The sequence below is a fragment of the Aspergillus undulatus genome, assembly GCF_047715775.1.
Source record: "Aspergillus undulatus strain CBS 261.88 unplaced genomic scaffold BDV17scaffold_71, whole genome shotgun sequence".
Classification (NCBI taxonomy): Eukaryota; Fungi; Ascomycota; class Eurotiomycetes; order Eurotiales; family Aspergillaceae; genus Aspergillus; species Aspergillus undulatus.
In genome coordinates this window covers 46244-70165 of record NW_027396675.1, presented here as the reverse complement: position 1 = coordinate 70165, position 23922 = coordinate 46244, and the positions used below count along the sequence as shown (strand labels likewise).

Genomic DNA, 23922 nt, shown 5'->3' with positions numbered 1-23922 from the left:
AAGCGACCATCTGGCTGTGGAAGGGGTGGATGCGCGGAGGGCGACGGTCGGACGAGAGTCAAATGTCGGGGATTCGGTCGCAGCAGTGGCTCATGTCTCACGAAGCAGGGCGAAGGCGGACAGGAAACGAATCGGGTAAAACGGCCGAGCAAGCGAAGGACAAACAAGAGAAAGAATACGAACAACAATAAAGGATGAAAGGACAAGGCAGGGACAAGGCAGGGACAAAGTGGTTGTCAAAAACAGCGAAGGGAATAATCGGGAGGAAGAGGGCGAGGTGGAGTTGGTCTGTGTCCGATTCAGCCTCATTGCACGTGGTCGCCCAACGACACCAGAACCCAGACAGATCTCCACGAATACTAAGGTATTTGTACCTAGATCTCCGTATTCACCAACTCACTGTCGGAAGATTTACACACGGTGGCTGTGGAACATTGGTGTCCGATCGCTTATGCCATCCCCAGTCCGAATAACATACCCTTGCGCTGAGGCAGTGCTCGATCTTGGCCCCATATTCTATATTCTACAGTAATCACTGGCTATTCTCTGCGCACGGCTGTATCGACAAGCCCGTTTTAGACCATCCTTTTCTCTGCAAGCCACGGCTGATGCCTATAGAGTACAGACGGGCGTATACTGGACCGCCCGACGGACTTCCGCTGCCAATCCATGATTCACTTCCTGAGCCAATGAACGGATTATATCTAAACAGCTGATCGCCTCATGGCATTCCCTTGTTAATAGCAGCTCGCGAGATCCCTGAACTTATGAGCCCGTAGGGCGCTGGGTAGGCGCGTCAGGTTCGATCGCGCGCTGGCAGCTATCCCGCACAACAGCTATATATATATTTGGACGCTCGGTAGATCTGAACTAAATTAGCAGCTCGATCGATTCTCCGTGACATCATCTCGACCACGTTCTTCATCCGCAACCTTCATGAACACGACAAAAATGGGTTGTTTCTACGCTCTCCTCGATCATGATTATCATCCACCATGTCAAAACGCACCCTCGAGTCCTTCTACAAAACCGTGAGCAGTAAGAAGCTGAAGCTCGACGAGCCGGAGCCGCTGGAGAGCACCAGCACCAGCACCAGCTTCAGCCACCACCCCAACTACCCGCACCCCATCGCCCATCTCTCACCATCAATTGCCAACCCCCTTGCCAGCATCAAGGAGTCGCAATTCAAGAGAATCACGAACCAGCCGCACCTCGATCTGCTATATTATCATCCACTGATACCAAGTCCGACGGCCCGCGACTTGTTCCAGTTTTTGCGTGGGGAACTGCCCTTCTATCGCGTGCAGTACACTATTCGGCGAGGCGGCCAAACGCAAATCATCAACACCCCGCGTTTTACGACCGTGTTCGGCGTTGATGAAACATCGCAGTTTATCCCGAGTCAGAGTCGGGGTCTAAATGATGGATCGAGTCCAGATGGCGCAGATGCAGATGCAGATGCACCTGAAACCCTGACATTGGTGGACGTTAAAACACACCGACCAGTGCCTGAATCCAAGTACCAGTACAGACCCCGACCAATCCCCTCGTGCCTCGACCAACTTCGCAAACACGTCGAGGCTGCCATCGGCGACGGCTCAACGTACAACTTCTGCCTGGTGAACTACTACGCCACCGGCGACGACAGCATCTCCTACCACTCGGACGACGAGCGCTTCCTAGGAGCCAACCCATCAATCGCGTCAATATCCCTCGGCGCGCAGCGGGACTTCCTCTTGAGGCATAAACCTTCCCCCGGGGTCAGTAATCAGCCTATGAAGTTCGCGCTTGCGTCGGGTGATATGGTGGTTATGCGTGGCGAGACGCAGTCGAACTGGAATCACAGTGTTCCAAAGCGACGAGGGGGTGAGGCGCATAAGGGGAGGATCAATATTACCTTTCGCAAGGCCGTTGTGCCTGGTGGGACAGACAATTATTATAATTATAACGTTGGCAGTGGGATTGTTTATCGATGGGATGAGAAGGAGGGGAAGATGGTCTCTCAATCTGCTAAGTCTCAGGCCGGTAGCGCTGATGGGATTAATTAATGAGCGAGACAGACACGTTGAGGATAGAGACGCATGCCCTTGTTGATTATCTCACCTCGAAGGTCCGCACTGCCCCTCGTCTCACTAGTCTGGAAGTCCCAAGCTTGACGAGCATCCTTCATCCGAAGAGACCGTGTTTGTTCTCGAGTCAATATACCCCGAGGGTGCCATTCCACGCAATTTCTATGGTCTCATCTAACATTTCCGGATATTAACCGCCATCACGCCATTGTCCCTCGGTAGAAGGCCACTGCAACGCCAATGCCAATGACGCAGTGCAGAGGATACTATTCACCCGAGTTTCCCCACACCCATGAAATGCGGGGAGAGCCCTAACCAAACCAAGATCAACGCGATTGACTAATCCGGTCAATCACCGGCGGTTCTGCCGATCATTCGATTTCTGTAGCACTTTAAGTCATGCATGTTCGGAGAAAACGTCATTCTATAGAGCGTTTCCAGCAATGGGGGAACGGGGCGACGGCGTCTCATCCCGCAGGAGGACTTTCACGACAGCCAGTCTGCGCTTCGGCTACCGAGTTAACGGCTGGAGTCGAAGTGGTATGATAGCATTTAGCCATTGCGACCATGGCCATTGACTGCAAGGCCGAAAGGGGCTGAGGTGGATATAAATACTTGCGGTGCTGCTTGCCATTTCGAACACCTGACTGAGAACCGCCCTCTATCAAACGCTCAGCCATATAATACATACTACACAGCGAAACGTCTGCAATGAAGCTCACCACCCTTACCGGGGCTCTCGCCCTTCCCCTCCTCGGGGCAGCCTTTCCATCCCCCCTCTCCACCCGCCTCTCCAAGAAGCAATCAGATTCTTCCAAAGTCGGTTATCTAGCCGTCTACTGGACGACCGAGGACGAAAGCGTCTACTACGCACTGAGTTCCAATGACGATCCATTGGGCTTCGAAGCAATCAACGGCGGCAACGCAATCGTGGCGCCCACCCTGGGCACGAAGGCCATTCGGGACACGACGATTATCCGTGGTGAGGGGGACGACGAGGGGAAGTACTATCTTATTGGAACGGACTTGGATATTGATACTGTATGTCTATCTTCCTTCCCTGTCTGCTCTGATTGGATTGGTAGTGGCATCAAGGGCTAACTGTCCGCTTTGTGTCCAGACGAACTGGGGTGACGCCTCGAGTACCGGCTCAAGGGCTATTTTCGTTTGGGAGTCCACGGATCTAATTTCCTGGACCGATGAACGACTTGTGACTGTAGAGGGAGAAACAGCTGGCATGGCGTGGGCACCAGATGCGATATGGGATGAGGAGCAGGGGCAGTATTTCGTCCACTGGGCTGCGCAACTGGTATGCCGAGACTTCTTGAACAACGTAGCCCGTGAAGAGCATGCCTAGCTTACAATATACTACTGCAGTTCGCCGAAGACGACCCCGAACACACCGGCGAGCCCGTTCTGTTGAACAGCCTGCGCTACGCATACACAAGCGACTTCCGCACGTTCACTGAACCGCAGACATACATCTCCCTCGACAACGAGACTGCAATCGATCTCAGTTTCCTCAAGATCGACGAAAACACCCTAGTCCGGTACTACGTCGCCGGATCTACAACGTCTCCGATTCAGGACATCAGCACAGACGGACTCTTCGGTCCTTGGACGCCACTGACGGGTACGATTGAGGATAGTTTGAGCTTTGAGGCGCCGTATCCCATCTGGAGCAACACTGAAGAGGGCAAGGCGTATCTGTTTAATGACCGGGTTGGCGGAAATCCCGGCGTTGAGGCTTGGGAATCGACGGATGTTAAGTCGGGCAATTGGGCAAAGAACAGTGAGCATGATTTGACGTTTATGCGTCATTTGTCAATTTTGGCGGTTGATCAGGAGCAGTATGATGCGCTGGCTGCGCTTTAAATGTTTTGTGCTCTCCAAATGGATAGTCTTGTCGTAGTGACGCCGGTCTGGCGAGGAGTATATGCAGCATTTCTGCCCTAGAATTGTCTTGAAAAGAATTGAAGTCTGGTATAATCGATCACTGTATACATGAAGAGAAATCTCAATCGCAACGCTCACCGAACATAAACTCAATCCCCTGCTAATCCCCAAACAATGCCCGCCACAAACCTTGTAAGCCAAAACTCGACCATGACCCAAGCTTATACACTGAACTCCAAGTTGTTCCCCGCATAATCCCTCGCAAAGAACCGACTCGGATATTCAACGCCCTTGGTCCCCGAGTTCTCTCCAGGCGGATCAGCCGATAACGGGGCAGCGTCGCCGCCGCGCACATGATGGTCCCATATCCGCTGTTGCAATTCCTGCAGCTTCTCCTGCGACTCGAGTTTAAAGCACGGGTGGCGCTTGGAGGTCTTGGATTCGTTGATTCCGGGCGCGACGTGGACTTGTTGGCCTGAGGAGCCGAGGTTGAACCTGAATTTCAGTGCGCTCATTAGATGAGGTTGGCCTTGCGACATAGGGGAGGGGAGGCGCACCATAGGATTGTGCCCTTTTGGAGATGCGGGACGGGCGCGGAGGTCAGGCCTAGAGTTTCGCCGTAGAAGGCCTCGGCGTGGTCGAGCGAGCCTTCGGGGACGAGGAGGTTGACGTGTGCTATGCCAGAGATCATGGTGGTGGTGGTGTTTTATTCTTTACATGCTTGTCGGGGATCTCGAGTGGAGGAGGGGCTCCTTTTTAAGTGTTCCCCGCATCGAACATCGGCGTCTGTAGTCGGAAACGCTTTCCCGCTCCTTCATCCTCTAGACAACTCCATTCCTGTTGCCAAATCTGGGAGGCCGGGAGCTTATCGCCAGCATACAGGGAAGAGGCATCCAAGCCCCCAAAATCGCAGTCATTTGGCATCCATGGGAGGCTCAACGGGTATTGTTTCCGAAGAAAAGAGAGCCACTTGCAATCTCGGGCCGTGAGAGAAAAAGTGATCTCTTTGAAAGGACGCTTCGCCCGGCGGCTTCACGACTTTGTCGTAGTAGTCTATAATTCTACCTTTAACTCATATAGTCTATCCCAAAGTTATCTCATCACCGCGCCGTAATCCAATACCACCTCACACTCACTCCCTCTTCTCATCCCCATCGCCATCCAGGTTCGGCGCCAACCGACTCATCTTCCTCAAGCGCGGCCCGAAGATCAAAAACAGCACGGGAATCGGCACCATCGCGGCGGCAATGCAACCCAGGAGTGTCCCCGCCCACTGGATCCCCATATTGTGGAACATCTGCCGAGTGAAGAGCGGGAAGCACGCTCCGACTAGGCATCGCATCATTGTGTTTGCGGCGAAGGCGGAGGCGGCGCTATTTCCGAAGGGAGATGGTTAGTTGTGTTAGGAGACTGAGAAGGAGGGGCGAAGGACGAACAAGTTAAGGTAAGTGTCCAGAATGTAATTGAATCCCTGCATGAAGATTGACGTCAGGCCGAAGCCGACGAGGACGCCTGCGGCTGTGGGAGCCATCCAGTGGATCGAAGATGTGAAGCCCGTCCAGCCGAACCTGCATAGTAACAAACAGTTAGCTTTGCTGCTCTGGATCGGAAACAAGGGAGTAGGAGTAGGGAACGTACCAGAATAAGCCCAATGTAAAAGCCATACCACCGGCGATACACGGCGGCAACCGCCATTCGGGAACAGGGATGCCGTTGTTCGCGGCTAGTTTCCTGGTATAGGAGTTGTAGAACGAAAGCACAAACCCTGCACCTAGTACTTCACCGATGATGAGACCGTTAAATGGAAGGCCGCTAATACCGAGAGACATCCCGTGGACCTCCTGGAAGATAATCGGGTAGGCTTGTAGCATTGCGTATGTGAGTCCGTAAAGGAAGGACATGTAAAGCGTGATAAGGAACGCGATCGGCTCAGTAAAGAGGATCTTCCACGGCCGGGCAAAGTTCTTCGTAACCAGCTCGCGAATATCAACCTCCATTTCCTCCTGGCGGGCATGAATCCCCCAGTTCCGAGTCTGCCGTCGAAGTATAGCGGCCTTTTGCACAAGTATCACAGGGGCATAAGTTTCCTGCGCGAAGATTGCCAGCAGAATCAGGGCGAAGAAACCGACGATGACAGGGATCCAGAAAATCCACCTCCAGCCCAAATAACTCTCCGCCGTGAATCCACCAATGTACGGCGAGGTATACGGACCCAGAAAAACGGCCATGGTGTAGATGGCAATGGCGATACCACGGTGGTTACTGCTGAACATATCGGACAGACTGGCTGGGACGAGGGCGACGAGGCTGGCCGAGAATAATCCTGAAAAGAAGCGCGAAAGCATCATCGTTTGCGTATCTTTTGCCGTGGCAGACGCGAGGATGAAGACGTCGAACCCGAACATTCCCACTAGCAGCGGTATCCGGCGGCCGATAAGTTCCGACATGGGCGCCCATATTGTCGGTCCAGCTGCGAACCCGAGGACGTATAGCGTGGTTCCGAGGGCAGCAACCTCTTTTCCAAAACCGAAAGTTTCCATTGCGCCGGACGAAGCAGCGCCGAAGATAGCACTGCTATACGCGATGACCAGCGTCGCGCCGGTGAGTAGTATCGCAAGCCATACCCTACTCCGTTAGCCACTGTCTTCCCCCAAATGAGACCAGGAAATCATACCGCCTCCTCATCGACCAGTTATGCGGATGCATAGGATCACCAGACCCCTCAAACTCAACAATATAAGCCTCGACACTCGGCAGATCCGGCGGGTAGGGCTTCCCGGCACCCAGCGGCAGCCATTGCTCGCGAGGAACACGACTCCGACTCGAGCCGACGGTTTCCTGCTGCTGCAGCCGGTACGTATTGATGCGCTCCAGCTCAAGGTCCTCCTCCCGATCGGCAACGGTAAGATGGCCCGATTCGGCTTCAAAGGCGGAGCTGGCGCAGCTGTCAACGGTGCCGGTGTCTTCGGTCCGCGGCGGTGACATGGTCGGTAAACCGTAACGACTCTGAGCTCGGGGCCGTTACTCCTGACGGCGGAATTCAAACGGCATACCTGGCGCGGCCAGCAGGCCGCCAGCTAAATATCAATTGAAATAGTCAGCTCGAGCGGGTCTGAATTTTCCAAATTGCTTGTGGGTGGGTCGGAGCCCACACAGTGGCACACCTACGCCATCCGCAAGTAAATTTCAACCAACAGGATGGCCTCGGGATTGTTATCAGCGGAGCTTTTCCGCGGCGAAGAGCGCTGAGACCACTGGTTCTAATGCCTAATTCCGCATATTCGGGCTGTTGTGGGTTCGTTATGTCGTCTTTCCAATGCATATGGTGCTCAAATGTTTGGGCTCAAGGTTGACGGCCATGACCCAAACCGTGCCCTCTGGACATTTCTCTGCGCGCGCGCATGATCGGGGGATAGGCCCCTCATGTCTGTCACAGAAATTGGCAAACAAATAGAGATTGTAGGCATGTTGAGGTATCGGATTCGGGGGGGGGGGGGGAGTGTACGGGAGGGATGGAGCACAATTAAGATGCCGACACATCCGAGAACGGCCCGCTGCACTAGGGGCTCTCACGTGATGCACCTTGGCATAATGGGGTCCTACTTGCTTATCTACAGAGTAGCATACCAAAACACAGCATACAGCAAGAACAGGGGAACCATCAATCATGGCCCAGAGGTTCCAAGACTACTACGAAAGAGTCGTCAAGCCACGGGGCGAAGTGTCCTTCCGAAAACAATACTTTTTCTTCGACGGCCCTACCATGGATTCCACCCTTGCCATGATCCTGCGTCTCCCCGAAGTAGAACCACCCACGACGCACCATGCTAGAATGAAGGGCTACCAAGTCAAGCTGTGGGACGACTGGCCTGTTCTTCATGTGAAGGATCGCCAACCAACTCTGTCGACGGACTAGCGTATGAGCTTTCGTTCTGGGAACAGCGTAATCGTCTTAAGCGTGACCTCACAAGTAGCGAACGGTGTCCTCGTGGGCCTTGTGAGATTGAATTCTGTAATGGCAGCGAATGTGGTGAGGAGCAGGAGACTGTTGAGGGTCTTGCTTTCAAATGGCTTGGGAAACCGGAAGAGTTGCAGGAATTGGACCTGGAGGAATGGTTACAAAGGGAGAAGTAAGATGAAGGAAGAAGCAGCTCTTCCGACAATCATTAGAGAACATTCGTTGCCACGCAATATGTCCTGGGGTTCCATAAGCTGGGGAAGTCATGTCGGCGGCCTAGTATGCTCTGGCAAACTAGAACGGCGGTATATGAAGGATCAAGATGTATAGCATGATGAATTCCAATCGCAGTAAATTATGTATCAACTATCATCCCGTTCATTAACCCATCACTCGTACTGATCCTCATCTGCGCAGGAATGAATAAACACATGCAACCTGCCCAATGCATCAAGAAGCCAAGAAACAAAGCAAGATCCTGTCCACCTTAACGTTTCCTCGAACCCAAAACAAGAAATGTAACGACTAACGATGCGCTATACTATGCTATGCTAAACGCTAACCCATGCAATCCATGCAATCTATGCCATACCATGCGAAACCGGGTCCAATCTGCAACATGAGCGCCGACTGACAAACACAAGCACTGAACGATTGATAGGAAAGACAACAAGAGAGAACCCGAGAATATTCGGACCATGGTCAGAAGGAACATCATGACGTTGGACAATATCAGACTATTCGACGAGTCGTAATGTTCCCCGCCCCCGGGGTCTCATGTCCGGAACCACGCGCAGACTGATGGTCGTGATCATGCTCAGGCTCATGTTCATGTTCATGCTTGTCCCCATGCCCGACAGCACGAGGTGGGACCTGCGGCGGGCTCTGTTGAAGTGGACTTCGAGCAGACATTGTAGGGGCGACAAGGAGATGGACAGGATCAGGGGGCAGCGACAGAGGCCTGAGCAGAAGTAGGAGCAACAACGGTATCAGTCGCACCCGCCGCCGCACCCCCAGAAGCCAAAGACGTTGAAGAATGAAAGACAGCACTTGAATACGGCGTCCCTTTCAAAGTAGACCCTAGCGACGGAACCGGTCCGTACCGATCATGCAGACCGATAAGCCTGCTCGTGGACGCCCAGTTCGAGTTGACGTTCGCGTACGACGTCGAAGACATGTCCTTACGCCGCCCCTCCTCTTCAATACTACGCTGTAGATTTCGTCTGCGCCGTTCCCACACAGCCCAGAGGATCCCGCCCATGAGGGCTAGTCCGAGTGGAAGGCCGATTCCTAGGGCTATGGCAAGGCCTGTTGAGATGCGGTGGGGTGCGGGAGGTCCTGCGGTTGTGGTTGTGGTGGAGGTTGTGTTTGAGGACGATAGACCCGCGACATTGGGAATTGCGGTGCCAAATGGGATTGTGAATGGGGAGCCGTATTGGCACTGGATTTCTGCTTCATTGTCATCGTCGTCGGAGTTGAATTCTATCGTTATACCACCACAGCAGTACTCTGCCTGATCGTCTGCCCCAACGCCGATATTCACGATTGACATGCCGCCGTCGCGATTATACTCAGCTGATACACAAGTCAGTCTCGGCTCTACTTTTCCCATGAATCCAGTGCAACGCTTGAAAGGAAACTCACAGCAAGGCGCATAACACCTCCTCCCCCAACTATGATCCGTACAGCTTCCGCGCGCAAGACCCAAGCCCCGCTCTCGCTGCTGCATGCAGAGACCGTTCGACATGCAGATATCGCCGGCATTGCAGCAATTAACCACCTCGCCGGTGCCGCAGGGGGCGTCGTTTGGCGCTTCAGAGCCGTCAAAGTTGTAGCATTTTGCTTGTGCAGTGCTGTTCGAGCTGCTGCTTGTGCCAGCGGTAGATCCTGCCGCGAGAGCGAATGGGACGAAACTGAAAGCCGTCAGGCTGAAGAGTGAAGACCTCATTGTCGTGATAATAACCGAGAATTTCGAATGATGTAATGATTGATAGTATATAACAAACAGAGAACGACGCAGCGTCTTTATACAGAGTCCAGGTTCAGGCACCCCATCTGCACCCATGTCCGCCCTGTGAACGGAATAAGCAAATATTGTTCCAGCTCGCGGGATCAGATCGACACCTCAGCCCCGAGCTTATCGGTGTTTCCTCGAACGAGCTTCGCCTTGTGATATTAATAGTTCCACGTATAGGGTTCAGGCTGACCGCGTGTTCGACTTCGTGGTACCTATCGACCGATTCCATTCGAGTCATTGACCGAGACTGTGGACCATAGTACCACAAGGGCCTAAGGTTGATCCGGCTGAACTCAACTTGACTCTCGACTGAGAGGGGTGACCGCCTAGTTAGTGCCATAGTTCGTCAAGGCTATGTAACTGTAGATGCAGGTGTGGCTTAAGCTTTGAGTAACTGCAACGGTAGCTGCGATGCTTCAGACTCATACCAAGTATAGCGTCGAGCTGAGTGAGGCTCTTGAAATGGAGTTGCTTTTGCCTTGTCATCGGGATTGAGGTAGTCTGAATCAGAATCGTGTTTCATGTTTTGCTATCCTAGGCTCTATCGAGTAGATTGTTTGGCTCGCAACTTCCCGACGCTTACTATGCGTTGGCCAAGCCTTCCAACATTGAGATTTCAAGCTCAACTCATTCGGCCATCCAGCTCGATATTGTGGCTGCTGTCGTGTAGACCATGAACACAACACCAAGCATCATCATGGCTATGTCCCCCCGCTTAGCCCATGCAGAGTCCGCCACCCCCTTGTAATGCAGGTACGCCGGATAAATATACACCAGCGGGACACAAGCAAATGATCCAATGAGTGATACGAATTTGTCGAGGTCCCCTGCACCTACCACTGCGATCAAGCCGCAGACCAGAACGGCTCCTGTTCGAAAGACATTCTTCTTCCATTTGATTCCTGGGTCACGTTTGCCAGAAGCCGGACCAAAGAGTCGCCCTTCGACAATGCGGACGGGCGGGAAGAGCTGAATTGGAGTACCAACGAGGATTGCGATGGAATAGAGGAATTGAACGGTGTTAACTAGGCGGCTGTTTTGTGGAAGATTGCTGATGATCTCGGTTTGAGTATTCTCCCCGAATGTGGCGTATGAGAGAGCTCCGACTCCCGTGAAGAGAATGGTTATAATGAGCATGACTAGGTACAATAAGCCATCGAAATACTGCGGTCGCTTCATGGATGACTGGATCGGGAGAATCAAACCAATGCCCTCAAAGGTGAAGATGCACGATCCAATGGTCAAAGTGAAGGTACTAGAGTTGAACAGTTCCACTTTTGGCCCCAGCCCACGGGACGCCAAACTGGCGATATCGTAGCAGTAGATGTACCCCAGACCGAAAAGGATGAACGCATCGGCGACAAGTGCGATCGGCCCCAGTTTCGAAATATTCCGAATCATGGCTAGCGGAATCAGAGCGATCAGCTGGACGACAATCAAGCGAAAAGTCGAGAGTGACTTGATTGTCTCTGGCATGACAGCGAGAAAGAACGCTCGCATGTTCTCGGCCGTGAAAATGATACAGGCGCAGACAAAGCCAAGTTGAGAAATGGCCACCGACGCCAGGATCAATGATCGAAGCTTAGATCCAGCAATCCGCTCTCCCAAATCACCATATCCACCGCCAAATTTCCTCCGACATTGGAGCAGCAGATGAAAGCACAACGTTGAGATCAGGGAGACGGTAACCAATGTGAGGGACGAGAACAGAATCCCTCCATTGCGGAACGCCTTTGGCAGGAATATGATACCGGTACCAATGAACGCCTTGAGAAGGGTGAAAAAGGTCTTCACGTTGGAGGCATCACCCGGAAGGGCAGAACGCGTCCGCCTGTGCTTGGGCGTTCCTAGCAATGGCCGGCGCTCGCCTTCCTGTTGTTCCTCCTCTCCCTGCTCAGTTTCCTCCTCGCTCTCCTCCAGATCTTCACCCGCGAAGTTGCCGTAGATATCCAAGTACTCGAGGAACGACCGGTGAAGGGCTGGATGATCCTGGCCCTGTCGGTGTTGGATGAAGTGTCGACGAAAGCTGCCGGGTTCGAGACTAGCGGCTTCCTCCTCATACAGATCAGACTGACGCCGGGGTATCGCCGAGAATGTGTAGGCTCGTTTGTCTAGTCGAGCCCGCTTCGCTTTGGCGTCGAGGCGGTAGAGGTCCCGGTGCATGTCTCCTCCCTGCAAGAGGAGCGACGATTGAGGTTCGGCTTGCTCGGAGACGCTCGATGAGGTTGCACCATTTTGATCAGGAGCGATGGCTTCATCATGCAAAGAAGCGGTGAACTGGGGATCGAGGTGCTGGGAGAGAATGGCTTCATCCCGCTGGTGGTTGGAGTCGTGGTGGGAGGAGCTCAACGACGGCTCTGCCATTGTTAGAAATGAGCTGGAGGTGTTGCTCAGCGAGGGCAGAGATGGACGGGAAAATATGACAGAGCCACAATGGGCGAGCAAGAGAGGCAGAATCCCATGAGGAGAAGAGAGTTGGGCCTGGACTTAGGAGAGTCCCCTCAGTCCCACGGAATTCTCGATCGAGCGGACCGACGCAATCGCCACTCATTAGACAGTGTCACATGACCAGCCAAAAGCATAAAGACATAAAATATGGTATCTTCCTATAAAATAAAACGATAAAACGCCGCCCACCGAATCTATTTGGATATGTATTTCAAGGAAGTTTAAGACCCAGGATCAACTGGGTACCTCCACTACCCGAGAACTGTCCACCTCTTCCTTCACCGGCGGATTGTATACAGCTTCCTCGGTAGTCTCTGACCACACTACGGGCGACTCTTCTCTAAACGGGTCTAGTCGGCTGAAGGTCTCTGCCAGAGTCGCCGCGTCCAGGATCGGAACATCAAAGTCATCCCCATAATCTTCAATCCAGCCCCTTAGGAGAGCCAGCAACTTTGGGTCTTGAACCACCATCCATGCTGCTACCAGACCCATGATGACAAACGCCCCGCCAAAAGGACGGTACTGCAAGGCATTCTCAGCAATACTTATCGTTTCAATGGCAAGGTAATTGGCGTCTACTATGAGATCTGGGTCCTCTGCTTTCATGGCGACAAGCGCATAGTTCATGTACAGGGCGATGGTGATGCAAATGCTGTATAAGCGTTGAGTATGGGCATGAAGCCATGCGGGCGGGAGGCCTAGTGGGTTGGGAGGGCCTTTTGGGCCGGGGTTTTCGATCTCGTGCAACTCAACACCGAAGAGCTTGACGATACTGCGCGTCTTCGTGTACAGACTCTTCATCTCTGCCTGCAAAATCAAGAGTCCGGCGAGACCGTCCGGGTTCGTTTTCACTCTGTCCAAGATACCGGGAACCAGCGCCAGATTCCGCAGCGCCTTGCCTTCCAGGGTGCTCGCGTCCAGCTCGTTGACGACCAGCTCTTCCCATTCTTCTTGTGTTAGGTTTATGTTGGGATTGAATACTCCTTCAAACAACTGCAAGATTGGTCAGCATCAAATGTAGCATTAGTCTGGATGCAATCTTACCACTGGCCCCCGCAAAGCTAGTAGAAGTATGCGCTCAAAGGCATCTTGAGGGGCACAAGTCTTGCGAGCTTTGAGGAGTTTTGCAGCACCTTCAGCATGTCCAGTCCACTTGAGGCCCGAGGTACCCAGCATGTGCTGATCCAGTCAGTGCCAATACTATGGCAAGACCACAAATTGCTCACCTGGGTGATCATCATGACAGAGACCGCACAGAGAGTCTCCGACGTGGTCGCGGTCTTGGGATTATTTAAGCATCGCCGCAGGGCACTCAAAGCATTCGAGTATTTTGTGAGAGAGCTAACGGTAACCTCCTTGCATGACGCATAAGACCGATGCGTGGTGACCAAGGCGTCGACAGCCGTGTCCAGCGCGTCATTCCCCCGTCCCAGGCGGCGGGGAATAAGCACTAGATAGCCGCCGTACGCCCACATCATATTGTATCTCAAGCTCGTCTGAGGGTTTATCGCGGAAACGAGTCCTTGAGCGATGAGTTGCACTGGGTTGCTGGGGTTGGATGTAATGCGGGTGACGTCTTTGCGGTCTGCGACGGGGAGTACAGCACGTCGTTTCTTAGCGATTGTGTTTGGGCCTTCTTCCATCATGAACTTGTAGCGCTTCTCGCCGGCCCCAACACATTCGATCCCTCGGCGGGCGCATCGTGTACAGACGGGTTTGGCTTCATCGCACTGCGAGGGGAAAATGTTGTTAGCGCATGCTTCGAGGGGTTGAAAGTTGAAGTGACAACGGCGTCATCCGCAGTGGAGCATCGCTACCCACCTTCTTCTTCGACTTGCGGCAGTTGTCGCACCCTCTTCCCGACGGAACTCCAGGCATGATCCCGTATATTTCGAATGATTCAGATGGCTTCTTGAAGATATCTGTCGTCCAAACGATGGAAACCGAAGGCAGCTTGACACGAGCAGGACGAGCCGCGACATCAGGCATCCGACACGCCGAGATCTGGGGGCTTGGCGAGGCGCAGTTGCTGATCCGCAAAGTGCAGTAGAGTTGGACTAAACAGCTTATCATGTTGAAGGTTGACGCTCAGATCGGAGGACTGATTTTGTTCCGTGCGTGCAATTGGGTCGTTGGTCGTGCGGCTGTGGAAAACCTCTGCAGCCTCAGCCTTGCTCGATGCAGGCTGCTTTGTACCTACGGCAGGAACCCGCAACAACTACAAAACAACGGCTCTTGAAACGAATGATATATTGCAGTAATGACTGAAACTATCATATAATTGACATCAAAGAACACCATGATGTCGAAACGCGTTCATAGACCAGCTATGTTACACCAAGCGTAACCCAGACGCCTTTATATATTTATTCTGACGGCCAAGGTCCAAACCTCGCAAATCTCAGCACGAAAAGACAAACTCTTCTCCACCATAACCGCCAAAAAGCATCTTGATAAATGCTCAAGGAGATGCTGCGGATCCTCCCGTAGCGGCGTCCAGTTGAAGGCCGGTTGAGTGGACCAGGGCAAAGGCAGTGACCATAATCTCCTCCATGAGCTGTCCATTGCTGACGCTGGGGCCAAACAGGTCCAGTCGACCAGCCTTGCGTCGGGACCAGGAAGGGTGAGGGTGGAACTGCGACAGAGGGATGGAGTTTACATCTCGCAGCTCAAAATCAACCACCTTCATACTCCGGCTCTTCCAAGTCAAGGATGCGCCCTGCAACGAGGGCGAGTTGAACTTCGCCTCCTTTTTGAGCCTCGTCCAGATGTACATGCTGATCCTGTGCCCACGGATTGTAGCCTCGAGATCGGGGCTCGAGGCTTTGACGGAAGCGAGGGTTGTGCGTGATCCCGCAGCAAAGAACTTCATTTGCAGGTCTCGACTGGTCAAGTCGAGAGTGTAGATGACTGCGCCTCTGGGACCGCCCTCCCTGACGTGGACATGGCTCTGTGTCCATCCGGTAAAGTCGATGTAGATGGAGCGAGAGGGTTGTCGGGTATGGTATGACTGGGGAGGGTAGGGGTCTTGAGACTCCATATCCTCGATCTTTGGATAAGGGGCCATGGGACCATCTTTAGGAGAGAAGCCCTGCTTTGTAGGGTCAGTACAGGGTCATCAGGATGAATCTAAAACAAGAACTTACACCTCCAGTGGCCGTCATGGCACCCAGGAAGGGAATGAGAGAGGGAGAGTTGTCCGCCATAGTGAGACTGATCAAGCAATTGGAGTGAACTGCTTGTTGTTGCATCTTCCTGACCGTGTATCTCCATTGTATTTATATTTATTCTCAGTCATAGACTGATATTCAAGCTGCACAATCATCTACAGAGGCTCATCTGTTCATCTGCTCATCTGTCCATCTATAGGCATCGCCACGCTAAACCATTCTCGGAAGATTGGGCCGCGGGCCCCTGGGCCCTGATTGGACAGGCTCCTTGCTGCCTTGAATCCCAGGCCGCAACATATTATCATCGCAGATCCGGATGAACCCTCGCGACTCATCCTGACACAATCAACCACAGCTGAACACTGCCCGGCTCTTTGGTAAGATCTAGGGCACCGTCGCCTGCTGGATAAAAGTCGGCACATTCTGCTCGACCGGGCAAGGATCAACCCCCGCGAGGATCTGTTTTCTTTAGTTGCTGCGCCTTGCTTGGCTTCTTAACCGCTTCGGGCGCGATAGAGCGCCAGTTCTGGGACCCAGCAATGATCTCTCCAGACTCTCGCCTGGTCGGTGACCCGCGATCCCGATTAGGTGTTCGCCAGCGACAACCATCAGCACTTTAATGCACTTCTCTTCCTCCAGACATGCACCCATCTCAGCCTCTGCTGCTGTCTAACCTCTTTTGTCGCATATGTGCCGCCGACGGGAAACGCACGGCAACAGGGCTGAAGATGACGATCCAAGGCGCCCAGGCATATAATGGACCCTGAGTCCCATTCCCCAGATATTCTTCGAAAGCACAAACAATCCTCCTTCGAGCTCGACTCTTGAGTATCCTTCTCTGAATTACGTTTCACAATGGACGCCGAGACCGGAATATACGAGTACAGACTGAGTCATGTCCTCCCTATTGTCTTCGCCGGTGTGCTGAGCTTGTCCTTAGCAACACACATCTACCAGAACTTGTCAGTCACGTTGCCTCCTTATACCAGGCATTCAATGTTGCTAACCTTCCCAGCCGCTTTCGCTTCTGGAGAGTCACCTTTTGGATGTTCTGGGGCGCCCTTCTCTACACAATCGGCTGGATCCTGCGAGCTATCTCAAGTTACAACCCTCAGCATACCAACCTCTACATCGCCGCGACAGTCTTCGTCTACGCCGCACCACCCGTCTTTTCCGCCTCAGCCTACAACATCCTCGGCCGCATCATGCACTACATCCCCATGTTCGCCTGGCTGAACCCCAACCGTACCGTCTTCTTCTTCGTCTACATCGGTGCCGTCGTCGAAGGCCTTACCGCAGCCGGAGGTGCTCGCATCGCAACCGGAGCGACAGAAATCGACAAATACCGCAGCGGCGCAACCCTCATGGCCGTCTCGGTGATCCTGCAGTGCATCGTTGAAATCGCACTCGTCTTCATTGTCGGGACCCTCCACCGCAAATGCGCGCGGGCGGGTATGCTCCCGCGCAACCTGCGCTTCCTCTTCTACACCCTCTACGGGACATCGACTCTTGTCCTCTGCCGCTGTATCTACCGCGCCGTTGAATCACTATACACCCTCGACCCACCGGGCGTCGCCTGCAACGATACCTGCGAGTACTTCCAACGCCAGGAGTGGCTCCTTTACGCCTTCGACGCCGCGCCCATGGTCCTGTTCACCTTCTGGATCAACCTCCTGCACCCGGGCCAGTACCTTCCTCGCGACAAGATGCGGTACCTCGACTTTGACGGCATCACCGAGCGCATGGGTCCTGGATGGCTCGACTCGCGCTCGAAGTTCGAGACCTTCATCGACCCGCTTGATCTCTCGGGTATGATGAAGAAGGGGAAGCACCACACTAAGTACTGGGATGAACCTGCGAGATGGCCGGCTTGCGAGGATGGGTTTACGACGGGGTCCGCGTCCAACGTCAAGGGCCGCTCGCTGGTTCCGCCGAAGCCGGAGGAGACTGTCTAGGTCTTTAGCTATTTAGCTGTCTAGTCATTCCCATTCTCCTTTTTGTTTTGGGGTTTGCTGTATAGATAGACTTGCTTTTTGTTTATTGTGCGAACTTTTCTCCTGTTACGCCCTCTTATCTGTCTGCCTTTCAGCGTGAAGTTTGTTATACTATACCCTAGCCGGCAGCCTTGATGCTTCTGAAGACCATTTCATCAATCAATACATGACCACGCAAATGTGACTGTTGACCTCCTGGAATGGAATAATATAAATCTGTCTTTATCATTCGGATGCTGTGTGTGTTCCCATCAGTATCAAAATTCTGGTTGTTGGGTATATGTAGGGTATGTATATAGCAACCAGCGCGCATTCCACAACCAACCATTGCAAGACCACCACGAGCAAGAGCAGAGGTTCGAGAGAGCATACAGTATGTATCAGAGCACGATAGATCAACTCACTGTAGAACTCCTTCTGTAATGCTCTGCTGGCAAGTCCTCGATTATTTCAGCAGTTCGCTAAACACAAGGGCAGCCTGGGTTACTTCTTCTTTGCCTTGCGTAGCGGAGAGGGACGTGCATGAGAGCCTATGTTTTCTAAATCTAAGCAAGGAAGCACAGGAAAACAAAAGAAGAAAATCACAAAGGAAAGGGTATAGTATAGACATCCGACGCCAGAAATCCCATATAGCTAAGCCAACCAAAGTTTTCCCAACCTTCCAACCCTAGTTATTCCTCCAAACAAGGTTTCCCATGCCTCTTCATGTATGCGCCCTCAAATGATTCAAAGTAATCAGGCAAGACGAAAGGAGGTAGGTACCTGACTGAAGGTCTAGGTAGATCTACAATCAACCCTGCCGAACTTCAATCTCAGTATGCGCGTAGATCTTGCCCTCAGGAACAAAGATGCGCTCTTCACTCGTCCGGTCCAGCGCACTGTGGATATTCGTCCCCATAACTGCATGGTCGTTGTCGCCGTCTCGGTTTTTGCGAAGCGTATGCATACCCACGGACCTGCCGCGGCTGCGGCTGTGACTTTGATCATGGTTATGAGACTGCGACGGGTCGCGCACTTTCGAGAATCCGGACCCTGAGCGCGCGCCGTATCCATACGCTTTGTTGGAGGTGTACTCGCCGATGAGGCGCGGTAGGAAGCGAGACGCTATGGCCTTGAAGGAGGGGATGGAGGCCGCGAGGATGCCGATATTGATTTCGATTACGGACCAGTACATTGCGCCACTGATGGCCCAGGTTGCGTCGGCCGAGGTGAGCATTTCAGGGATGTAAGTTATGCGGATTATGGAGGAGACGCAGGCGCTGAGAAGGTGGTACCCAGGTTAGTGATTGCAAACCATGGCGGAGAAAGGAGTCTAACGTACAAAAGACCAAGACAGAGGATAAAGACGAGAGCGATCTTTTGCTTGCGTGGCAGCTGGAGCTTCAAGATAACCCTAACAGGCAACGTATATGTGAGAAGATCGGTAAGGATATTGAGTGCCGCATTGGCGAGGTAAAAGACGTTGATGTTGACGCAGTGGCCGGTGAAGTTGTTCTTGTCCCACGCTCCACGGACAGGGTTGCACTGGAAGGCAGCAGTCAGGACGTTTGCGGTGGCTTGACATGCGACGATGGTGAACATCGTGAATGAGAGCCGCGTGAGGAACTTGTCGCCGAGTCTAGTGTAGAACCAGCAGACGGAGGTTTTGACGAAGCCGAGGCAGGCGAGGTAAAACATGGAGCTTAGCCAGACGTTCTGAAACAGTTAGGACCGTGGTCAAAGACGGAAATTTAGAACATACAAAGGAGTATGTTGTCATTCCGTCAGGGTCGACATCTTTGATATGTTTGCCCAGACCGTGGTTAACCGCTGCGACTGTCAGTATGGCGCTTGAATAGGATAGAAGGAGACGAACCGACGACGGTGACGGAGGAAAACGCCCAGGCAAAGCACTATACAGAGTGTTAGTGATGTGCTGGATCTGTTAACTGGGAGCCCTACGCATGCGAATATAATGAGAACTAGCAATGTCAGCCAAAACCTCTATGGAAGGAGCAACAACATAACGTACAGTCGTCGACTCCCATCTTCTTCAAGACATAGATCCGAGCGAACACTCGGAGGATAAGAACGAAGAAAGTGATGACCGCGAATACGACCGCCACGCCAGTGACCACCGGGCCCTGACTTTCGGCCATGGTGAAAATATGGCAAAGACAGTCAACGGTGAGGAGCTTCTCAGAGACTAGAAAACAACGACTGCCCAGAGACGGGTGGTAGAGCACGTCTTAGGATGGTCTGAATAGGGCGGCTGGGTTAAATGGACGTATTAGGGTCAGGAGTGGACTTAAGATAAGGGAGGCGATGGGTTATCGGAAAAGGGAACAGGACATGAACTGGAGAAGCTCTGCCCTATGACAGGTAAATCCCCTGTCAATGATAGACATCATATTGAGACTCCATGTGTCGACCTGTTTGCCCTTTTAGGACCTGATCGTTGCGCTGTTCGTTCTGGACTCCTGCCAAGGTGGCCTCGCTAGCGATGCCTCCACCCAGGGACAAGGCAAGAGGTAAAGGGACGAGACCGAACGAACTTCTGAGACACAACGGCTCGCAAACGAACTGGAGCCGTTTCGGAGCAACTGGCCAGTGAACGCTGTTCTCGCAAGACAATGCGACACGTCAAGAAGCCCTGGTTCTGCGGGGTTGGAACAGTATCCCGTCGATGGGATCCATCGGCCATCCAGACTAGCAAAGATGGCTAGGATCGCCGTTTATCGGAATCGAATACTACGCGGAATCCAGCTCGGAAAAGAGATCCTTCGAGCCTCGCAGGGTCGAGTATATCTATTTGCATATGACAGGTCAGATAAGCAAGAACTGCAGCAGCTGCCATATAGCATTAGTGCTCCCACTACTCCGTATATAGGGTGTGACAGAGAATATTTGGCATTGGCGCCAAGTTTCTTGTGGCGTATCATGCATCGAGTCATACCTGCATGGGAGGTGTAGCACCAAGACATTGTTATTAAGGGGACCGCTGTCGGAAGCGTCAGTGATCAGCTAGAAGGTCGAGCCGAGTTTCAGTAGACCTGATCGAGGAAGAAATGCTTCTCCTCAAACAGGCTAAGCGAAAATCTGATAACCGGCCGGTGATGAGGGCATCGAGTCATCGACAACGGCGTCTCATAGTGGAGTCGCTAGAGTGGCCTTGATGATCCACCGCAAAAAGTACGCGCGGTGGACCGTGGACTGGACACGGATAGTGGACACAGTCCGATGAGCTCTAGAGAGGCAGAGGCCCGTTCGCAAGGCTGGATGGGAAAGAGCGCCTTGGGCTTTTCTTCCACTGCTGTTCGCGGACTGAGGGCAGGAAGCCTTCATTGGGATGTTGAATCCAACGAACCCAAACTACTGGGTGAAGAAGCTTAACTGTCACTTGAAGAAAGTCAGACATTGTTCTACCGCGAAATAGAGTTTGCTGGGCGTCTCAGGATGCCGCTGGCCAAGTTATCCGAGGGCAATTGAAGCCCCAGAGCTGTCAATATTAAACAAGGCCCACCGTGCGGCAGCCACCAGCTGGCCCGTCTTCCGCGCCCTCAACGGCGAGACTATGCCGATCCCTAGACCTGCAGTGGATCTCTCATTGGACTTTGATTCGTTCGCTCCGGCCTGTCAAGTACCTTGGCTTGCATGGCGAATTGCAGGCATCCCAATTGGGCTGCTATGCCCGGGCCTTCGTGGTCCAGGCATTTCTAATCGGGAAGGAGAAGGCCAAAAGGAGGGCGAGTCTAGACATGGGGCACGCCAAATCAGGAGCTGCAGCGGTGCTGTTAAAGATGGTGATGCATCTTTTCTTTTTCTCCATGGTTCTTCCCTGAGCCTCTTGCTCGAACGTCAACCTGCATCATGGCGCTTGGGGAACAGGTTCTGACGCAGCTGACGTTGGTCAATGCCGTTCTGGGCTGCTTCGCTTATGTTGCGCTCAAGTTTATCTATCAGATTATTTACTATCGCTTTTTCCATCCGCTTTCAGCTTTTCCAGGTCCGTTCTGGGGCAGTGTCACAAGACTATGGATTGCATGGCATAACATGAAGGAGACAGAGCTCCCGACTATCTATGCCTTGACCAGGAAATATGGTACATTCCCTCGCATGTTTTGTTGGCTTCTGCTAACTAGTAACTGTTGCTAGGACCCGTCGTTCGAGTTACTCCTACCTTGCTGCTTGTCGCCGACCCAAAGAAGCTCCCTGAGATCTACCATCGCAATGCCGACAAGACTGGCCACTACATCACCGGCTCGTTCGGTGAGACGGAGTCCCTGTTCAATATGAGATCGCACAAGACACATGCCGCGTTCCGGAAACACGCCGCAGGACCGGTAAGAGAAGAAGCCCGGTGCGAGGAAACAAATGCTGAGGTTGAGCAGTACAGCTTTTCAAGTGTAAAGCGCATGGAGCCCCTGATTGACGTTCGGATTCGCGAGTGGGTCAACAAACTAGACGAAAAATATGCGAAAACAGGCGAGGTCTTTGACTTCTCTTGGTGGGCTGTGTACATGGCATACGACATCATCAGCGAGGTCGGCTTCGGTGCGCCCTTCGGTTTTGTCGAGAAGGGTGAGGACGTTGGTAGTCTGATCCAGGGCTTCCACGATGGTCTCCCTGCATTTGGCCTTCTCGCGCGTCTGCACCCGTTCACGAGCTGGATCAAGACGACATTCTTGAAAAAGTACCTGGTCGCAAAACCCGAAGATGACTCGGGCATCGGGATCCTCATGCGCTTCCGCGACGGTCTGATCAAGCAGCGCCTCGAGGATCTGAAGTCAACAAAGGACTTTGATCGGATTGATCTGCTGCAGACCTTCCTTGAAGCACGAACAGAGGACGGCCAACCGTTGACGATGGACTATATCAAGGCGGAGATCTTGCTCGTCCTGCTTGCTGGCGCTGATACCACCGGAACCGTCTTCCAGGCCATGATCCACTACCTCCTCACCCACCCCGGGGTGTATGACCGCATGATGGAAGAAGTCGATGCGGCATTCAAGAAGGGCCTCGTCAGCGACACCGATCCCCAGTATGCGGAAATTCAGGAAAATCTGCCTTTCTTCGTCGCCTGTGTGCGTGAGACCCTGCGAATGTGCCCGCCTGCCCCGAACATCTTCCCCCGATACGTCTCTGAGCCTGGCATTGATTTATACGGGAAAATGGCACCGGCCGGAACTGAGATCTCTGGAAATCCTTGGATCATGCATCGGGACCAGGAGGTGTTCGGAAAGGATGCAGAGGAGTTCAACCCTGACCGATGGATGAACGCCGAGCGGGCAAAGATTATGAACAAGTATCTCTTCACCTTTGGGTACGGAGCGAGAGTATGTTTGGGCAGGGATATTGCGATGATGGAGCTGTTCAAGGGACCACTTCAGGTATGCCGCTCACACTCCCCGGGTCACGTAGTTGCTAACATGCCCAGTTCTTCCGCCACTATAAACCATCCACAGTGCAGGGCAAGCCTGAAGCCAAGTTTGTGATCAAGGGAGGCGTAGGATTCTGGCGGGATATGTGGGTGACAATTGACAAAAGGCCTTTGGTGAAGGCTGAATAATGTATGTTCTCTATAATCTGTAAACCTGGAATAGCTACCTAGTACATCGTTGCCGGTTATAATTCCGATGGTGATCGACACCGACAATGATCATTTCAACGGCTCACTTTTGACAATGGAATACCACCCCCCTTCTCCATTTTCGTAGTTCGGAACCACCCAAGAAAAAAGGTTCATCGTCTGAGGCCCTGCCAACAGCATGCGAGTCGTGGAAATACAGTCGAGCTACTGGATAAGTCCGTGGGGGTCAAATTCAACGTCGACCCGTGCAAGAGCGACGTACACAATCGTATCGTGTCGTGCTGGGGGCTTTGATATGGGGGTTTTGTTGAGGGACGACTGGAAACCTGCTCGGAAGACTTACCTGGATTGATGAATGTTCAGGATATTTGCCAAAGCTCTTAGCAGACAAAACCACATGAATCTACTCTGAGGTAACTGGTCTCGAGTCGAGCCCTCGTCTTGCTTAAATGAATTAATGCAATTTGTCTGACGCCTGCTGCATGGGTATCCTATTGCTTTGATCTTTACTCTGCCTTCCGGTATTGTTGATTGAGGAATGCGAATGTGCAAATCATAAAAAGGCTGCAGCGTAACACGCACTCAAACTTCTCTGACGTCCGAAGCCCCAGGATTGTCCCGAAGAGGGAAGCCGAGTGCTCCTTAACGCTTCATAGTTTAGAGGGGGAAATTTCTTGGGACACGGGTGGGATGACATACCCGCAAAAGGAGTACCTCCAGCGCGTGAACTTTGGCCATTGAGCGATTGTGCCAATGCTCGGCTAAAGGCTATAACTTACCAAGACTGTTCGACGTCAAGGC

The 23922-nt window shown here is 52.8% G+C and overlaps 12 protein-coding genes across 12 annotated transcripts; 5 read left to right on the top strand and 7 right to left on the bottom strand.

The window, feature by feature from the left end:
• The first annotated feature begins 410 nt into the window (after nucleotides 1-410).
• Nucleotides 411-2292, top strand: BDV17DRAFT_220192 (alpha-ketoglutarate-dependent dioxygenase AlkB family protein). The gene has a single exon (XM_073755584.1). The coding sequence runs from the start codon at nucleotides 996-998 to the stop codon at nucleotides 2046-2048; it is 1053 nt and encodes a 350-aa protein (XP_073611108.1). The 5' UTR covers nucleotides 411-995; the 3' UTR covers nucleotides 2049-2292.
• A 122-nt stretch (nucleotides 2293-2414) lies between these two features.
• BDV17DRAFT_220264 (glycoside hydrolase family 43 protein) lies at nucleotides 2415-4037 on the top strand. The gene is made up of 3 exons (XM_073755587.1): nucleotides 2415-3110; nucleotides 3190-3378; nucleotides 3447-4037. The coding sequence occupies exons 1-3, from the start codon at nucleotides 2781-2783 to the stop codon at nucleotides 3942-3944; spliced, it is 1017 nt and encodes a 338-aa protein (XP_073611107.1). The 5' UTR covers nucleotides 2415-2780; the 3' UTR covers nucleotides 3945-4037.
• A 149-nt stretch (nucleotides 4038-4186) lies between these two features.
• On the bottom strand, nucleotides 4187-4656 carry BDV17DRAFT_295586 (putative glyoxalase family protein; the record flags this gene model as incomplete). The annotated part of the gene is made up of 2 exons (XM_073763092.1): nucleotides 4187-4460; nucleotides 4523-4656. 2 exons carry the CDS (start codon nucleotides 4654-4656, stop codon nucleotides 4187-4189), a joined length of 408 nt encoding a protein of 135 aa, XP_073611106.1.
• A 220-nt stretch (nucleotides 4657-4876) lies between these two features.
• On the bottom strand, nucleotides 4877-7107 carry BDV17DRAFT_220198 (MFS transporter). The gene is made up of 4 exons (XM_073755586.1): nucleotides 6640-7107; nucleotides 5604-6590; nucleotides 5402-5533; nucleotides 4877-5338 (listed from the first exon to the last, which is right to left on the bottom strand). The coding sequence occupies exons 1-4, from the start codon at nucleotides 6948-6950 to the stop codon at nucleotides 5098-5100; spliced, it is 1671 nt and encodes a 556-aa protein (XP_073611105.1). The 5' UTR covers nucleotides 6951-7107; the 3' UTR covers nucleotides 4877-5097.
• Nucleotides 7108-7508: 401 nt separating this feature from the next.
• Nucleotides 7509-8265, top strand: BDV17DRAFT_275127 (uncharacterized protein). Its single transcript, XM_073759179.1, has one exon. It carries the CDS (start codon nucleotides 7885-7887, stop codon nucleotides 8251-8253), a length of 369 nt encoding a protein of 122 aa, XP_073611104.1. The 5' UTR covers nucleotides 7509-7884; the 3' UTR covers nucleotides 8254-8265.
• Nucleotides 8266-8752: 487 nt separating this feature from the next.
• On the bottom strand, nucleotides 8753-10277 carry BDV17DRAFT_220153 (uncharacterized protein). Its single transcript, XM_073755583.1, has one exon. It carries the CDS (start codon nucleotides 9986-9988, stop codon nucleotides 8864-8866), a length of 1125 nt encoding a protein of 374 aa, XP_073611103.1. The 5' UTR covers nucleotides 9989-10277; the 3' UTR covers nucleotides 8753-8863.
• BDV17DRAFT_220152 (putative amino acid transporter) lies at nucleotides 10278-12463 on the bottom strand. Its single transcript, XM_073755582.1, has one exon. The coding sequence runs from the start codon at nucleotides 12302-12304 to the stop codon at nucleotides 10568-10570; it is 1737 nt and encodes a 578-aa protein (XP_073611102.1). The 5' UTR covers nucleotides 12305-12463; the 3' UTR covers nucleotides 10278-10567.
• Nucleotides 12464-12622: 159 nt separating this feature from the next.
• On the bottom strand, nucleotides 12623-14266 carry BDV17DRAFT_284821 (Zn(II)2Cys6 transcription factor domain-containing protein; the record flags this gene model as incomplete). The annotated part of the gene is made up of 4 exons (XM_073760597.1): nucleotides 12623-13381; nucleotides 13433-13567; nucleotides 13615-14118; nucleotides 14210-14266. 4 exons carry the CDS (start codon nucleotides 14264-14266, stop codon nucleotides 12623-12625), a joined length of 1455 nt encoding a protein of 484 aa, XP_073611101.1.
• Nucleotides 14267-14751: 485 nt separating this feature from the next.
• Nucleotides 14752-15853, bottom strand: BDV17DRAFT_220150 (uncharacterized protein). Its single transcript, XM_073755581.1, has 2 exons — nucleotides 15535-15853; nucleotides 14752-15482 (listed from the first exon to the last, which is right to left on the bottom strand). Exons 1-2 carry the CDS (start codon nucleotides 15637-15639, stop codon nucleotides 14850-14852), a joined length of 738 nt encoding a protein of 245 aa, XP_073611100.1. The 5' UTR covers nucleotides 15640-15853; the 3' UTR covers nucleotides 14752-14849.
• Nucleotides 15854-15950: 97 nt separating this feature from the next.
• BDV17DRAFT_275121 (RTA1 like protein-domain-containing protein) lies at nucleotides 15951-17737 on the top strand. Its single transcript, XM_073759178.1, has 2 exons — nucleotides 15951-16520; nucleotides 16574-17737. Exons 1-2 carry the CDS (start codon nucleotides 16414-16416, stop codon nucleotides 17511-17513), a joined length of 1047 nt encoding a protein of 348 aa, XP_073611099.1. The 5' UTR covers nucleotides 15951-16413; the 3' UTR covers nucleotides 17514-17737.
• Nucleotides 17738-18342: 605 nt separating this feature from the next.
• On the bottom strand, nucleotides 18343-19690 carry BDV17DRAFT_295579 (putative integral membrane protein Pth11-like; the record flags this gene model as incomplete). Its single annotated transcript, XM_073763091.1, has 6 exons — nucleotides 18343-18811; nucleotides 18874-19247; nucleotides 19294-19361; nucleotides 19408-19444; nucleotides 19494-19513; nucleotides 19564-19690. The coding sequence occupies 6 exons, from the start codon at nucleotides 19688-19690 to the stop codon at nucleotides 18343-18345; spliced, it is 1095 nt and encodes a 364-aa protein (XP_073611098.1).
• A 1711-nt stretch (nucleotides 19691-21401) lies between these two features.
• On the top strand, nucleotides 21402-23100 carry BDV17DRAFT_284818 (cytochrome P450; the record flags this gene model as incomplete). Its single annotated transcript, XM_073760596.1, has 4 exons — nucleotides 21402-21633; nucleotides 21687-21874; nucleotides 21923-22921; nucleotides 22969-23100. The coding sequence occupies 4 exons, from the start codon at nucleotides 21402-21404 to the stop codon at nucleotides 23098-23100; spliced, it is 1551 nt and encodes a 516-aa protein (XP_073611097.1).
• Between the last annotated feature and the right edge of the window lie 822 nt (nucleotides 23101-23922).

Bases quoted from the DNA above. Each gene is read 5' to 3' on its own strand.
- BDV17DRAFT_220192 (XM_073755584.1), top strand. From the start codon at position 996: ATGTCAAAACGCACCCTCGAGTCCTTCTACAAAACCGTGAGCAGTAAG.
- BDV17DRAFT_220264 (XM_073755587.1), top strand. From the start codon at position 2,781: ATGAAGCTCACCACCCTTACCGGGGCTCTCGCCCTTCCCCTCCTCGGG. The intron at 3,111-3,189 runs GTATGTCTATCT...CTTTGTGTCCAG, and splicing joins CGGACTTGGATATTGATACT to ACGAACTGGGGTGACGCCTC. The intron at 3,379-3,446 runs GTATGCCGAGAC...ATACTACTGCAG, and splicing joins TCCACTGGGCTGCGCAACTG to TTCGCCGAAGACGACCCCGA.
- BDV17DRAFT_220198 (XM_073755586.1), bottom strand. From the start codon at position 6,950: ATGTCACCGCCGCGGACCGAAGACACCGGCACCGTTGACAGCTGCGCC. The intron at 6,591-6,639 runs GTATGATTTCCT...CTAACGGAGTAG, and splicing joins AACTGGTCGATGAGGAGGCG to GGTATGGCTTGCGATACTAC. The intron at 5,534-5,603 runs GTACGTTCCCTA...GTTACTATGCAG, and splicing joins TTTACATTGGGCTTATTCTG to GTTCGGCTGGACGGGCTTCA.
- BDV17DRAFT_275127 (XM_073759179.1), top strand. From the start codon at position 7,885: ATGAGCTTTCGTTCTGGGAACAGCGTAATCGTCTTAAGCGTGACCTCA.
- BDV17DRAFT_220153 (XM_073755583.1), bottom strand. From the start codon at position 9,988: ATGGGTGCAGATGGGGTGCCTGAACCTGGACTCTGTATAAAGACGCTG.
- BDV17DRAFT_220152 (XM_073755582.1), bottom strand. From the start codon at position 12,304: ATGGCAGAGCCGTCGTTGAGCTCCTCCCACCACGACTCCAACCACCAG.
- BDV17DRAFT_220150 (XM_073755581.1), bottom strand. From the start codon at position 15,639: ATGCAACAACAAGCAGTTCACTCCAATTGCTTGATCAGTCTCACTATG. The intron at 15,483-15,534 runs GTAAGTTCTTGT...GACCCTACAAAG, and splicing joins CCATGACGGCCACTGGAGGT to CAGGGCTTCTCTCCTAAAGA.
- BDV17DRAFT_275121 (XM_073759178.1), top strand. From the start codon at position 16,414: ATGGACGCCGAGACCGGAATATACGAGTACAGACTGAGTCATGTCCTC. The intron at 16,521-16,573 runs GTCAGTCACGTT...TAACCTTCCCAG, and splicing joins ACACACATCTACCAGAACTT to CCGCTTTCGCTTCTGGAGAG.